This window comes from Onychostruthus taczanowskii, unplaced genomic scaffold (assembly GCF_017590055.1).
Source record: "Onychostruthus taczanowskii isolate IOZ18803 unplaced genomic scaffold, ASM1759005v1 scaffold89, whole genome shotgun sequence".
In the NCBI taxonomy this organism is placed as follows: Eukaryota; Metazoa; Chordata; class Aves; order Passeriformes; family Passeridae; genus Onychostruthus; species Onychostruthus taczanowskii.
Window position 1 is genome coordinate 2,531,898 of NW_024506882.1, and position 15,839 is coordinate 2,547,736.

Genomic DNA, 15,839 nt, shown 5'->3' on the forward strand with positions numbered 1-15,839 from the left:
GAATCCAAGCTGGGATTCTCCTGGAGGGGAAGGACCATCAGGATAAAGAGGGAAGGAGTGATTTCCAAGTCTGGGCTGAAAAACTGGTAAAAGTCAAAAAAATTAGTTGGTTGCTGAAAAGCACTCTTTGTAAAATAAAGGTTAGGAAATATTTATTTAGAATACAAAAATAAAAGGAATGATTTCCAAGTCTGGGCTGAAAAACTTGTAAAAGTCAAAAAAACTTAGTTGGTTCCTGAAAAGCACTCTTTGTAAAATAAAGGTTAGGAAATATTTATTTAGAATACAAAAATAATAGAACTACTTTTGCCACGAAAAGCCATGGAGGAGGAGGAGGTATTCCTGATGGTATTTACCTAGCACAGGACTTTAAAATCCATCTACTCCCTAAATCAAATCAGTTACTTACCCAAAAATCTTCCTGAATGAAATTCAGTCTCTGGATGAAAAATCCTGAAAATCTGGGAATGGAATCTAAGTCATTCTCTACCTTGAAGGATTAAACAAGATAGAGATGGATCCCAAACTGTGGATGTTGAAACAACCTCCAAACCATGACAGCTCTACAGCTCAGGTGTTCAAAGAAACCCACATTTCCTCCCATCACCTGAAACACAACATACCATCAAAATAAGTTCTGAAGCTGTTACACTTTGCATGTTAAGCCAGTATTGGCAGAATTATCAATTTACCATATTTTTCTCCCAATGAACAGTAATTTGGGTGAGTGGGTATAATTGGACTGTGTAGAAATGAAAACAGTAATCAAAGGGAAAGCAAACAGGCAGGTAAAGCCCAGAGAGAGGAGCTTTGGAGAGAGGAACTGCACAGCATTTTTATGTAACATGTGGGGAAACTGTGAAGCATGGGAGTTTTTGAATGTTAATTCTGCAGCTGTACTAAATCCAGTGTGTCAGACTCTGTCTGCAAGCAAGCCAGATTTAAGGAAGCACATTTTTACTGCAGCACTGGAGGCTGAAAATTGGTTAACTTGGTTAAGTTCACCTGGAGGAAGTTTATATAGGGGGCTAAGATGAATTCCAGTATTCCTTCAGCACTGTTTCACTTCAGAAGTAGTTCTTACTTAAATAGTTAAGTACTTTTCTAAGTATTCTTTCATTAATGAAGAAAAGCATGGCATGAGCTAGAACTCTTCAATTAAGATAATCATTATCATAAACAGATGTTTTGTTTGACAGTTTGAAGGATATGGGTGTGCTGTGATTTAATTCAGAGATTTTAGTTCAACTGAAGACTTCCATTAAACAACCTCACCCTCATCTCTAATTGTATCAATCACAAAATCACCATTCTGAGGGACAGAACTGGAGATGTTTGGGGTCTTTTTTTGTGACAGAAATGTAAACAAGCTGCTGAGCACTGGGGTTAAGCCCAGCAGGCAGGAGCAGGGTACATGGCAGTGAGATAACACACGTGGCTTACCAAGCACCCCGTTATCTCCTTGGAGCAGACACAGGAGCTGGGCCCGGCCCTCACCCACGGGCTGCAGACAAAGGCTGGAGCAGGTTCAAAGCCGTGGATCAACTTCTAATACACCTCAACCTCTGGAAATAGCACACAGCCAGCTGTGATGGAAATATGAAATGCACAGGGGAAGTTCTTCCATGGAAATGAACTTGGCAGTTTGCAAACGTGGTCTTGTCAACTTGAAGGATCTAAAATTCATCTCCCTAAACCATACAAGCCTGGCCACTGTGCTTTGACTTAATTGAAAAAATGGTTAAGTTAGTGATTGTTTTTCCAAACAAAAAGAATCTTCAGATTTAGTTTCACTTTACCTCCTAAACTAGCATCTGTGTCTTAAGTTCTACAGCCTAATTTTACAGACACGAGCAATTGCTTTTAAATTTGGTAAGACATTTAGTCAATTTCAAGCAAAAAAAAAAAAAATCCTTTTGATACTTGTAAAATGTTATAGGCATAATTTGGATAATCTTATTACATGACAAACATGGTCTGATTCATGGATAATGCTCCCTAATAAACTAACACACCTCTGTTAAAACAAAATCTTTTGTTAGAAAAGAAGTAGAAAAGCCCCCCATATCCTTAAGAGAATTTTAAATATTGTCACCAAGCTAAAAACAGCAAGTAAATATTAACTCTGTGAAGTGCAAAACAAGTTTTATTGACCCATGAAGTAAATATTGACTGAAATGAAGCAAATATTTATGTGCTAATGTTAAGGGGACGAATCCCCTTGACCACAGCAAACAAGATTTTGCCTACTACATTTCTGGGTTTGTATTTATTCCAAAAGGTCTGAAAGGAGATGTTTCCTTTTCCAGACATCTGCTTTTTAAAAACAAAACTGTCTTTCCTCAGTGACTAAATTGGATGTGCACCCAGAGGGCTGGAATACTGTACAACACACAGGTTTGACAAATTGCTTTCAGACAGAAAACTCACTTAACTAAAACCTGACCAGACAACAACATCCAGGACCCGTCTTTGATCCCTAAAAAAGGTAAACAGAAAGTCAAATTCCATTTTATGAGTTATGTTAGAAGATTGCTTTGGAACATAAAATGTATTGCTGCATATCACACATGGTGGGATTGCCAGGGCTGTCCTGTGCAGGGCCAGGAGTGGGACTTGGATGATCCCCGTGGCTTGCTTCCAACTCAGGATGTTCTTTGATTTAACAAGGAAAATACAGAATAATTAAAGATATAACTACTAGCAGGTACTACAAATGGAATATAAATTAACAAACTCATCTGCTCCTTCCTGGTAAACCCACTCATGTTTACACACATGAGAATTCACTGTTCAGTTGAATGATTCACACGGGGATTCACACGTTCAGATGAGCAAATGAGATGGGAAAAACCCTAATTTTGAGCAACTTCAAAGATCCTATTGAAAATCCTGGCACCTTTAAGGACACCCATTAGAGAATACCAACGTCATGACCATTACATCTTCTGACCTAAATACCTCCGTAATGGTTTAACAGCAGCAATTAACACACACCTCCCGAAATTCTGAACGGCTGAATAATTTTTGAGTCACTGGATTTAACAGATCCTCCAGTGTCACTACAAGAAAAGCCCGGTTCAGGAAACAGCTTCTCCACTTGGTCCTGATGACCACGGGAGTCACTCCTCCCTGCAGATAAAGACAGAGGCTGAGCACCCTCCTGTGCAGGGAGCAAAAACTACAGCTGCCCTTTGTGGCTCCGCTGGCTGATTCTCATTCAAGGCTTTATCTTTGCCTAAAAAAAAAATAAAACAAGACTCCGGGATCTAATTCAGCAGCTTTGGAACAATTACATGACAGCACTGCAGTGGAATTACTCTCAGTTTAGAATGACTTCACAGGAATGAACAGGCTGCTGTACACAGAGGGCTTGTAAGATTTCTGGAAACCTCAGGGAACGGGGTGATGTCATTGCAACACAAAAATATCTGCTTCGAATTCCTCACGAGTCTCCTTGACAAAGCTTAGAGGATCAGAGCTCAGCAGTGAAACTCAGCCATCACCTCAGGGGTGTTTCCAGAACTGGGCTCTGTTCTTCACCGTCTCAGATGCAGGAGCTGTTTTCTCGTGCTTGAAATACAAACTGAAGTCAGGGTTTGTAGAGTTGCAGGAGACAGTTTTTAAAAGATGGAGCACTCAAAGCTCAGGAAACATTCGAATTTTAAAGGTTATTTGAGCCTCTTGGCAGGACTTTCAAATCCTTCAAACAGTTTAAACGAAACCCTCTTAATTTTACAGAAGTCTTCCATACTCAAGCAGCATTTTGGGTAAAAATGAAGACAAACCAATAAAGCCTTTGAATATTCAGGACATTCTGCTATTCTACAGACTCTTACCAAAAAGCCCATTTTTTTTATCATATCATTAACTAAAATTGCTTTCCCTGTATCTGAGATCAGCTCCTTTCAATTCCACCACAGATGATGCTGCACACCCCATTTTAAAGAACCAGTTCCTTCTGATGAAAAAAAGGTGAAACAAAAGGTGAAGATTGTAATCCCTTAACCTGCTCACGCTTCTGCAGAGCTCCTTTAGGACACAAAATATATTCTTCTAATATTTTGCCCATAAAACAAACTCTCAGCAACTTCTAGGATAGAGTAACTGTTGCTGCAGAGGTAAATACTGAGCTGCCAGGGCATCCCAGGCAGAGTTCCACAAGGATCAGAGTTTGTTCCAATGTTTTCATGCACTGAACAACCTCAGGAGGAGAAGGCACACACTCATGGAAAGTGCTGATTGCACCAATTAAGGAGGTACCACCTGTTCCTGGGAGGATGAGAAAGTCTGGGATACTTCTGAGTGTATAAACACCTGAAAATGTGCTTGGGCACTTGGTGAAATTTATTGGCACCCTAGGAGTAGAATCCAAATACAGATTGGTAAATTTATCACAAGGTATTCCATGACCTAATGTGTCCAATGCCCATGGGAAAAGACTTGCAATTTTCTGTGAATAATCTCCCAAATCTCTCTTGTGTCAGGAGTTACTAAATCCAGAGGTCATTAATGGCACTAGGAAAACATACCTGTTAAATAACAACATCTCTGAAGAGTTACACACCTTCTAATGAGCTGTGAATTGGAGATAAATCAGCAAGTGACCTGCATGAGCAAACACCACTGATTAATAAGCTGCCATGAATTAATTTCATATTTTCAGTGCATGTGGCAATGAGAAATAGTTTGAGAACAACGTGGATTTAAAGCTACATTTGTACTTTAATGCATTTTGTAATTACAAAAAAGAAACAGCTGAACAAATCTTTTATATTTATACCCTTCCAAGCGATGTACAGAAGGCATGCATAATTTCCAATCATAAAACACTATTTAAAAATAAAAGATTTATAATTGCTTTCCCTGATTTGAGAAGCAAATTAAGACTTTTTTCACATTGTCCTTCATAATCCAAACACGATGCAAGTGACTGACTGAGTAAAGAGTGGGAGAATGAACAATATGGCACAGCAGAAGCCAAACACAACAGGTTTGTGTTATCCTTGGAAGGATGGGGACATGGCCATAAAAATTTTTGAGTGCTTTCTGCCAGGCATCTGAAATCTGCATTGGTGCTGCTACTGAGCAGCACTGAGATCATTAGACAGAAAAATTACACAAATGAGAAAGGTCTTCTGAGTTCAGAGGGCCTACAGGAACATAACCCCCTACTGTGGGTATGTTTAATACTTAAGTATATCTGTAATAACCAGCCCAGGTTTCTTCCAATCCATCAGCCACAGCCTGAGCAAAAAGCAAAGGATACGTGACCTGAACTTTCCAGTCAGGAAATTCTAGGCACAGTTTCCAAAAACATCATAAAAGTAGACCAAATTGCCTCCTCAAAACCTACCTCCAAGAGACACAGAGATGCAGCCAGTGTTTTCAGCTACTGCCTTGAAAATAAAAGAGAAGCTTTGTTGTTAGATGGTGTCACTGAACACCAGGCCACTTAACTCTTCCAAACACTTAGCTTTCCACTTCATAACATCTACATCTTAAAGCACATCCTTTCCCTCTCCAGGGGTTACTGACCCCACAGCATTGCTGTATTCAAACTTTGGAATTAAACCAGCATTTTTGTTCTAACTCAAAACAACACAGCACTGATTTTTTAAAGCTGCTTAGATATTAGTCCCACTTTCCGTGTGAGCTGCATACCTAAACACTTTTTCTAGAAAAATATCTGAGCCAGGGAAAACAGATGCCATTTCTGGACGCAAACTAATTTATTCAAGAGCATATTTCAAAAGAAAACCTGTATCTATTTCATTCCAAGCCTCTCCCAAGAGCTACAGCAGCATTAACTAGGGCAGCGCTTTCCTCAGGTTTCCTGGGAGGCAAAGCCAATTTCCAGACAGCAGGACTCCCTTAATCGCCACCGACAAGTAATGACACCGCAGTACACATATACTTTTATATCCATCCCTTCATTTCCTTCCTTATTATTGCCCTCCCAGATTAATTTTAATTGAGGCTTTCAATAAAAAGCAACAGGACCCTCCCCCCTCGTTTTGGCGGGGCTGAGGGGAGGCGCACCCTCCTCACGGGCCATGACGGGGCGAAGGCCGCGACGTTGCCAGAGCAACGCCCAGCTCGGAGCCTTCCTCCTCCTCACTCCTCTCCTTCCTCCTCCTCCTCCCCTCACGGCTCCTCCTCTTCCTCCCCCCGCCGCGCCCTCTCCCACCCCCTCGGCCCCGGCGATGGCGGCGGGCTGCGGGCGGGAGGCGCCGGGCGCCCCATGAGGTACCATGAGGGGAAGGGCGGGAAAGGGGCCGCCCGCCGTGTCCCCTCACAGCGCAGGGCAGGGAGGGGGACGCGGCTCTGGGGTCACCCTTTCCTTTCCCTTTTCCTTCCCTTCCCTGTGCGGGGGTCCCGGCGGTTCAAACCCACCCGAAGGGTTCCCGGGACGAGCCCTCCTGAGGAGCTCCCGGCGGTTCAAACCCTCCCGGGGGTCCCGGCGAGGTGCGGGAGCGGCCCCGGGAGACACGGGGAATGCGCGAAGGGGCCTTAATCAAGAGCTTTATTTTAGTTAATTTTTTTTGGGGGGGCGGGGGGGAGAATAAAATCTGGGTGCGTGCGGAAGTCTTCTCTGAAATCCCATTTAATAACTCGGTGATTTGAAAGTTTGCTCGGCGCAGTGCCAGGGGAGGTGCGATCCTGCAGCTCCGGCTTTTTGAGCGCCGAGCTGTCATTCCTTGCAGAACCCGGCCCCAAAACACCAACTGCAGGGCAAATGAGGTGTCTTTTTTATTCCTTCCTGTAAAAACATCGCTCAGTAACACTGTAAGACTGTTCACTAGTCATTACCATCTCCACTTCATCGGTTTCATTCGTGTGCAAAAAAATACAGAATGAGAATTTAGGTTGTTTTGAAGTATGATGTCATCTTTGGCCAACAAAAAAAATAGTAGTAGTAGGAGCAGCACTTGTAAATATTAGTAAGTACTCATATTCATGTGTTAAAGTGGTTCTACTCTTTAATGTTACCTTCTTTTTAAAGGCTAAAGAACTGGAGGTTTGTGCAAATGCATTCAGAACTTGCTGTGCAACACCAATTTTACTTTGTTTCTGTATCCCCAGTGAACCTAGCTGTGAAAAAAAATATTTTCAAAGAGGAAGCCTTAAGAGTTTGAACAGTAGGAAGAGGATTATATCAAAATTCTCAGTGTTTCAATATTAGTCCATAGTGACAAGTATTGTGTCAAATTCAGCTTCGAGGCATTCTCCAAAATCATTAATTTGATGTCACACCAGTGTAGAGAAGTTGATTTAACCCTATTTGATCTGAGTAAAGACTCACAGAGAAGTGAAAAAGTGCCCGAAAGACAACCAAAAGATGCCAAAGGAAAGATAAATCATCCCTCATTTGGCCGCATTTCATTTTTCACTCTTTTAAATGCTTCTTAGAAAATGGCCTAACCTGGTTCTGCTCCCTTCCCCAGACAGGATAATCTCATTAATCTCATAATGGCCCTCAGTTTTGAGCATGCACTGGCTTTTGACTGGACGTGTCTGAACCAGTGCTCACCAATTAATGGATGCATGGAAATGTACTCCCTGCTTCCTTCCCATCAGTGTTTGCTCCTTTTCTGGCCCACTGCTGTTGCTATTTTTGTGAAATTATGCAGCACTTCCAAGATCTCTCCTGTACAGACCAGTGCTGGTCTCCTGTCCAGCTGCTTCTGCTGTTCTGATTTGCACTTTTAGCAGTTCCTAAGGCTTCTAAGGAAAGTTCCTAAGTTTCTAAGGAAAACCTGTACATGGAGGGAAGGAAATAATTTTAATTTGGGCCACAGAAAGCTGTCCTGTGGAGAGCGGGTGTGACCCACAGAACAGGCGGCATCACAGAGTCACTCAGTACAACTATTGGATTTTTATTCTCCTGAACTCTTTATCTCTTTCTTTAACTGTCCCTGTTTATATCCCGCTCTAGGAGACACAAACCAGAAAAAACCCCAGGAGCAAACCCCACCATGCACCCCGACTGCTCCCATCTCCACAGCATCCAGAGCAGCGGCGATGCCTCCTCCTCCTCCTCCTCCTCGGCCAGGCTGGCGGGAGAAGGCTCCTGCAGCGGGGACGTGCGGATCCAGCTGGGCTCCGGCGCGGCCGAATCCAGGGAAAACGCGACCTCCCGGGCCTCCAGGCCGGGCTCCCAGAGCCGCTCCCACGGGCACGCCCTTGGGGAGGCAGGAGGGCCCGAGGATGCCGCCGCGGAGCCCGAGGAGCAGGGCGGCAGCTCGCTGTCGGAGCTGCGGTACCTCCTGCAGTGGCTGCACAAGAGCCTGCCCTACCTCCTGATCCTCGGTGTCAAACTCCTCATGCAGCACATCACCGGTAGAGTAGATCAAAACCAGACCCTCCTCCCCTCCCCACCCCCACCCCCGGCCAAGAAATGTACTAATAACCATGCCTGAAATGTAATTCAATTTATTTTTAGCTTTATTTTTATTTGCTTTATTCATCAGAAAGGGAGATTTACTAAACTACATTTCAGTGGCTTCTGTTTCCTTTGCTGGCATATGTACAATGTGCTTAATTATCCTGGCTTGAGAGTCTGAGCTATTAATTCTAATTACAAAGACATATTAGAAGTGGCTGCTTTTTAACCCAGTTCAGTGATTTTTTTTTTCCTTTTCATGTTTATAACTGATCCTATTTTCCTAATAGGCATTTCTCTTGGAATTGGGCTGCTAACAACTTATGCATATGCAAACAAAAGCATAGTAAATCAGGTTTTTCTCAGAGTAAGTATCACCCTATGCAACAAAATTCTTTAAGTTAAGCAAGACTTTAACAAGTTAATCATTTTTGAAAGAAATGTGAATAGACATGTTGTTTTATTTGCTTAATAATATTAGCTGTCAATATAGAAGTAAAGTCTTAATACTTCTGTACAGGGGAACTTCTCAGATAACAAGGTTTGCAAAATTCAGGGGGTGGTTTTTTCCCCCTCAGATTTTGACTATTGCAATCACTTTTTTGTAAGTTATGGATTAACTTCTTAACTATATTTGTGGGATGAAATAGCAGTTGACAGTTTAAGTCTTCAGCTCTGTGTTCACTCCCTGAGGGAAACCTGTTGTTTCTTCAGAGTGGGGTGGGTTTTGGTTGTTTTTAGAAAACACCTTGGTACACCTAGAAATTGGTAGGTTGAAAATACTAAAATTAGTGCTTTACCTTCCCATTGAGTTCTCGTATTTTATGGGGTCTAAACCCCCTGAGATAAAGTCCTCTGGTAGACCAGGTGTTTGGGATGTGTTTCAGCACTGTTCTGAGGCAAGGACTGCAATGTGTCTTTACACCCCCCTTGCAGGAACGGTGCTCCAGGTTGCAGTGCACTTGGTTACTGCTCTACCTAAGTGGATCATCTCTGCTCTTGTACTACACCTTCCACTCTCAGTCCCTGCATCACAGGTGAGTGTAGAAACAGCTCTACCCCACCATAAATGACTCAGACATTAACTGGGGACACTTTATCTGCTGTTTTTCTTTAATTGTGGCATTGGTTTGTCTTTCACTTTAATCTCCCATTCCTCCCCTTCTGCCAAATTTAACAGGTGCTGTCCTTAAAAACAGTATGTTGGAATTTGCTAGACTCCATACTTGATTTAATGGCACTGCTGTACCACAGAGAACATTCCTGGCTCTGATTGCCAGCTCTGACCCTTGGGAATACCAAACGTGGCATCCTGGGGCTCTGTGGAGTTTATGACTCCAACTGATTTTCCCCCCTTGACCATTCTGTAGCTGCAGCCTTGGCTGGAAACCAAAGGCTAAATGCCAAACTGAGACAGCAAACTGAGCTCTGGAGGATGGGGGCTGTGATGAAGATCCAGCAAAGAAGGTTCCAGGATGGAAAAGTTGTCAGAGATCCTCAGTGATCCATTTACAATGAGCAGTTCATTTTCTTAGCAAATGTTTTCCCTTGGTGTGAACCAAGTTTCCTTTTTTAATTAAACCTGCTGTGATAATCTCAGGTTACAGTTTCCTCTAAATAGGGTGCTCCAGTAACTTCTGATACTTCTTTTTGTAGCTTAATCTTCCTAAGCCCCACTGTGGATTTTATGAACTTTTGGGAGGTGCTTTGGATTGTGGGAGTCACAGACTTTATTCTGAAATTCCTCTTCATGGGCTTGAAGTGCTTTATTCTCCTGGTGCCTTCTTTTATCCTGTCCTTTAAATCCAAGGTAAGGAAACAAGCTAGAGTTTTGATTCCTTGTGAAGATTCTCTTATGGTAAAAGTAATTAATTATTAAATTCTACCCAGAGAAAAATCTTTAATTAAATGTCTGTATATAATCCACCACTACACCGTGGGCAAGAAAACCCTGTGGATTTCATGTTCTTCTCTGCTTGGTGCTAAAAAAGGTTTTCAGTCTGATCAGAAACAATTGCTTGTATTATATCATTGGATAAATGGGTTTATTTCTGTCTCCAAGCTGGGGGTTGAAGCAAACCTTTTATTTTCTGCTCTGTAAGAATGTGTACACAGGCAGTTGGCCTGGAGCAGCTGGGGCACAGCAAATTTTGCACATGCTCAACAAGAACTGTCAAGATTTTAAGATCTGCACATGCATACAGCTGGTTTTTTTCTGTCTCTTCAAAAATAATCCTGATTTTTTTTGTTGTTGTTAATAAACTTAAGGAATATTTGTGTCAGATCAAGGAATTTGATGCACAGTTTAATTTCTCAAATCAGTGAGGTTTAATAATTTCCTCAGAAGCTTACACTCACTGGTGGTGTATTTATTTTTATCTGCTTCCCAAGGTGAGGCAGGCAAAACCAATTACATTTTATCTTAAAATTGCAATTACTAGTGCTGGTTCAAAAAAAATAAATTAGCAAGTACAGTTTGATGTGGTAGCATTTGAACAGGGTGTTTTGGGACGTTTTTATCTCTTATAATGTACCAGAACAAGTTCTTCTGAGGTACAACTGGCTTCCCTAAATACTGATTTATAATCGAGATCTCTAATTTTTTTCTACAGCTAGTGATGTAACATGAAAAAAAAAAAGTTATTGAAAATTCCATTACACCAACTATGGCTAAACTAGAGAAAGAATCTGGTCAATAGTGGCAGATTGTGGCATTATCCAGTGTACATTATAGTTACAAATACATTTTTAAGAAAAACTTTATTTCCTTAAAAGCTAAGCTAAATATTTATTGTACATGTGCACACAGAATGTCCATGTAATGAACCTTATTCTCACTTTTAAACCCTGAGTGCAGGACACAACTCTGGCCCATGACAAGCTGATCTCTGTGACCAAATTTGTGTTACTCTCCTTTTTCATGTAACTTTACTTTTTATAATGCTTATGAAATTAAGTCTGACAGCCTTGTTAAGTAGGTAGGCATCTGCCAAACCATCCCAATTCAGCCTGTAATTTGATTTTCTGCAGTCCAGCAATCAATTCTGTTCCTGTTACTTGGACAGTTGTGAGACTCATCCTCTGATCTTTTTTCTCTGTGCTTCACATAGAATTGTTCCATTACAAGAAGCTACTCCAAAGAATAACAATGCATCTTTTCTGTGTATTTTGCACATCCTTGGAGTTTTAAATCTTGAGCTATTCCTTTGCATGTCTTGCTTAGGGCTACTGGTACATGCTGTTAGAAGAACTCTGCCAGTATTACCGTATGTTTGTCCCCATACCAGTTTGGTTCCGTTACCTCATGGCCTATGGGGAGCTGGACACTGCCCTGGGATGGACCCTTGGCATTCTGCTGGGCCTTCTCTACCTCATCCTCAAGGTATGCAAGCTTCAGACTCTTCTCAGATTTTATATAGAATTCTCAAGTGGTTTTCTGCAGGAATAATCAGGGCAGGGTTACAGACACAACATTTCTGAACGTTCCCCTCTGAGCTCACTGCCAAGTTGCTTCAGTTTGACTGCTGCAGCCTTCCAGAAGAACTGGCTCAGGGCTAAAATCATCTTTATCTAGCAATGGATTGGGACTGCAAAGCAAAGCACACAGCTACCATAGGTTCACTCACATCAGACACAGAACTTGCAAAAATAAAGATAAAATTACAGCTTAAAGAGTCACCATTTTCCAGGAAATGAAATTTTCTCTGTTGGAGTATCCTGTGTGATGCTAAACAAGTTAACCATCTTCCTGCTGGCTCTCTGCTTCTCCAAAGAGTTCATCTGCCCCAAGTGTAACAATTTGGCTTTAAAAATGACCAACACTTCCTCATGCTCTGGTACCTTAATTCCAGGGCTAAAGACCATTGCAAATATGATAATAATACTGATCCATTTGCACTCCAATACTTCATTTCAGAACCTCAACACTCTTAAAAACCAGACCCCTACTAGGAAAAACTTCAGCCTAAATTCTTCATTTGGTCACATTTAAACATTTAAAATAGGGTCAGGCTGAACTATTGCTGTGCTTATGTGACTTCCAACATCCAACCAGCAGTGAGACTTGCAGTGCTGCAATCAAAAGCTTGGGAGATTTTTAGTTCACAGTGAAAAAATACTAAGCATAACTCAAGTTTTCTTTCCCATTTCAGCTTTTGAGCTTTTTTGGACAATGGAGAAACTTCAGGCAGGTCTTACGGATATTTTTTACACGCCCAGTGAGTACTGAATTCTCTTATGACAAAACCATAACCCCAATTTAGATGAAAATCCTTCTAGAAATCCCTCACTCCAATTCCTTTGTATTGTTTTAGCAATAAACAAATGCATTTTCAAATTAACCCCTGTATACTCATTCTCCCATTTCACAGTCTGAGTTCCTGGACTGAAGGATAGTGGTGTCACCTGAACATCCAAATCACCCACAAAAAACCTCTGCACATCCCTTCAGATAAAAGGATGTGAAATAATCCTTTTTGTCCTGTTTCTACTTCAAAAATTAGCTGTGTTCCTTTAGATTGGGGATTTAAGTTTCCCTGACATAGCAGCCCTTATTCCAAATTCCTTTCTGTCCTGGTATTTGGGTGTGGCTTTTCCATCCCCCTCAAAATTAATTTTTGCTACAAATCCTTTGTTTTCCAGCACTATGGGGTGCCAGCCAGCAAGAGACAGTGCTCTGAATCTGATGATATTTGTTCCATTTGCCAAGCTGAATTTCAGAAGCCTATTCTGCTGATCTGTCAGGTAATACACATAATCCCAAATATTTTTTTAAAATTAAAGAATATTTAAAATACTGTTACACAAGACAACATAAAATTAGATGGGTGTATGTTTGATGACTATTTTTAGAAATCAGACTGTACAAATAATATAAATGGAAGAGCTTAGAAGCTCTAAGTTGTCATTCTTTTCATTCCAGCACACATTTTGTGAAGAATGCATCTCTTTATGGTTTAATAGAGAAAAAACCTGTCCACTCTGCAGAACTGTTATTTCAGACCATGTTAACAAGTGGAAGGATGGAGCTACATCTATGCATCTCCAGATTTTCTAAGCTTGTCAAACAACTTGGGTTCCAGTTTGTTTGTTCACACTAAGGTTTTTCAGTTTACTGCAGATTAAACTGTAGGTGGCACAAGGAAGGAGTTTCCAAATTCCAGATACCATGTATTTAAAACAGTGCAGAAAATGGCAACTTGACCTTTTCTAAGTAGAGAAAACTTTTCAGAGTGAATGCAGAAAAAGCCAGCATTGCTTCTCTTGTGTTCTCATAGGAAACAGTCAAATCCTTGAAATGTGCTGCATTACTTCTTAATTCAACATTTTCTTTTATAAGTTCAGTAGGGTTCCAGACTGTACTAAACTGTATTTATCCTTCTAACACTATTCAAGCCAAAAGGTCAACCTACTGATTTTATTAAGATAATGAGCAAATTTTATACTCTGGACTGCAGTGAGAATTAGAGCTGCTTGTCACTCTTGGCATTAAAGATCTTTAATGCTTGCCCAGTAAATGAGAGAAATGAGCTTTTTAATGCACCTGGAACAGCAACTATTTCTCACTGCACCTGTAGATAAGCACAAGAATAAGATATTTCCCCTTTAGGTTCTTGTAGGCTTCTAATGGATCCTTGGCTTAATCTTTTGGCTTTAAACCAACCACTGATGTTAGTTTTTTACTTAGCATTTTATAAAGCTGGTATTTTTAAAAGGAATCTTTAATACTATATTTTTGTCATAATAGGAACCAGATTTTCTTACTGGGGAGAATCTATTTTATACTCTATTTGCAATTTGTAGTTTGCATAAAAATCAGAGAGAATAAATGCATTTGAATCTATTTGTTTGGTGCATGTTGAATAAAGGAAGAAGATTCCTTATTGTTTTGGTATTAACTCATGTAAGCACAAAACAGCTGCTCACTGCCAGGTATATTTTTCTTGTTGAAGAAAACAAAAACCCTTTAAATGTTACAATTTATTCATGATTTTTTATGTTATTTCCAGCACTAACTTCTGTGTAACCTCACTTTCTTCCCTGATTTTCTTTTTTCACTTTGCTATTCAGATGAGACTGAAAACATAAATGATTCTGTTACAGGAAACTTACATTTAGTTACCATTAACTTGAGCTTCTCTTGCCTGAAGACATTTAGGAAATTTGTAAATTCAGGACAAACAATAAGAAAGTGAAACACTTGAATATCCTAAAGGTATTCACCCTGCTCCAAGGGCAGAATGCAGTATTCAGAATAAAGATCTAATGAGATGGAAAATTCAAGCTAAGAAATATCATTACATCTGGCCTGTAAAGCTCAAGATTATTTTAGGGAGCACAAGAAAGTGTTGGTGCTTTCAATCAGCCCTGATCCTTTGGTCTTTGGCTACACCATTGTAGTAACAACTGCAGCAAGTGTGGAGACAGGTCAAAAACGGGGACCAGGGAACAATTTCTCTTCTTTCTCTCCTTCTGTTGATTTTTCTATCCAAAACCCAGTAATGCTAACATGTTTTATTAAAAAACCAAGAATAAAAAAAGAGATGTTGGTCAGCTGGTTTAGATTTACACTTCATCAATCAAACAAGTCATTCTCATCTTAGTTACAGACAGGGGAAAAAGGGAGTGAGTGACATCCAGGAATGGCATCCTCTGTGACCCAGGGCCACAGACACCAGCAGCTCTGAGTCTGCAGGGACACACAAGGTGACAAAGGACAATCAACAGCCACTTTTTAAGAGCCCAAGAACCCAGGGGAAAGTACCAGAAGGAGCCTCTCTTGGGTCTTTAAGTTCTGAGGGAATTCCTCCTCCATTTCCCATCAAAGCTCTCAGGAAAGACAAGGATTTACATTTCCTGTTATTCTTAGGGCCTACCTACTTCCTAAAATAAAAACAAATAGGTCACTTGGATTAACATATGTGTTAAACATATGTTTAAATTTGCATTTAGTTGCTATTCACATCCACCTTATTTAAATAAGCTCTTGAGGATATTTAGCTGCAGTAAACTGTGAGAGATGAAAACCAGGACAGGGATTACCTTTGTTTCTGCTAAGGCAGCTCAAGGGTGTTTTTGCAGACAGCTACAGATGGATTTAGTCTAGAAAAGAGCAACTGGAGAAGTTCATATATGGGACCTGCACACAAGGATTTGCAGGAAAAATATTCAAGTAATTTGCTTTGTTCTTAATGATTTCTCCTTTGGATAAACTAAACTGGGAAAATGAAACAGCAACGAGCCTGCTGCAGAGACAGCATTTAAACAAACCAACCAAACCCAAACATCTGCCCTAAAACCAGAACAGCCTCCTCAATGTTTGATGCACTTTTTGATTAACACTGAGAGCAGGTTGGGAGTTAATACTGAAAAGAGAACAGACCCAAAATAAACTTCAACTGTACACTCAGAGTGGACTCAAATATGAAATGTTCTCCAGCAGTTCAGCTTTTAA

General features: G+C 40.7%; 1 protein-coding gene across 1 annotated transcript; it reads left to right on the forward strand.

The window, feature by feature from the left end:
• Positions 1 to 6,106: 6,106 nt before the first annotated feature.
• RNFT1 (ring finger protein, transmembrane 1) lies at positions 6,107 to 14,228 on the forward strand. The gene is made up of 9 exons (XM_041425242.1): positions 6,107 to 6,249; positions 7,940 to 8,343; positions 8,677 to 8,753; positions 9,323 to 9,423; positions 10,043 to 10,196; positions 11,610 to 11,768; positions 12,538 to 12,603; positions 13,028 to 13,129; positions 13,308 to 14,228. The coding sequence occupies exons 1-9, from the start codon at positions 6,245 to 6,247 to the stop codon at positions 13,440 to 13,442; spliced, it is 1,203 nt and encodes a 400-aa protein (XP_041281176.1). The 5' UTR covers positions 6,107 to 6,244; the 3' UTR covers positions 13,443 to 14,228.
• The last annotated feature ends 1,611 nt before the right edge of the window (positions 14,229 to 15,839 follow it).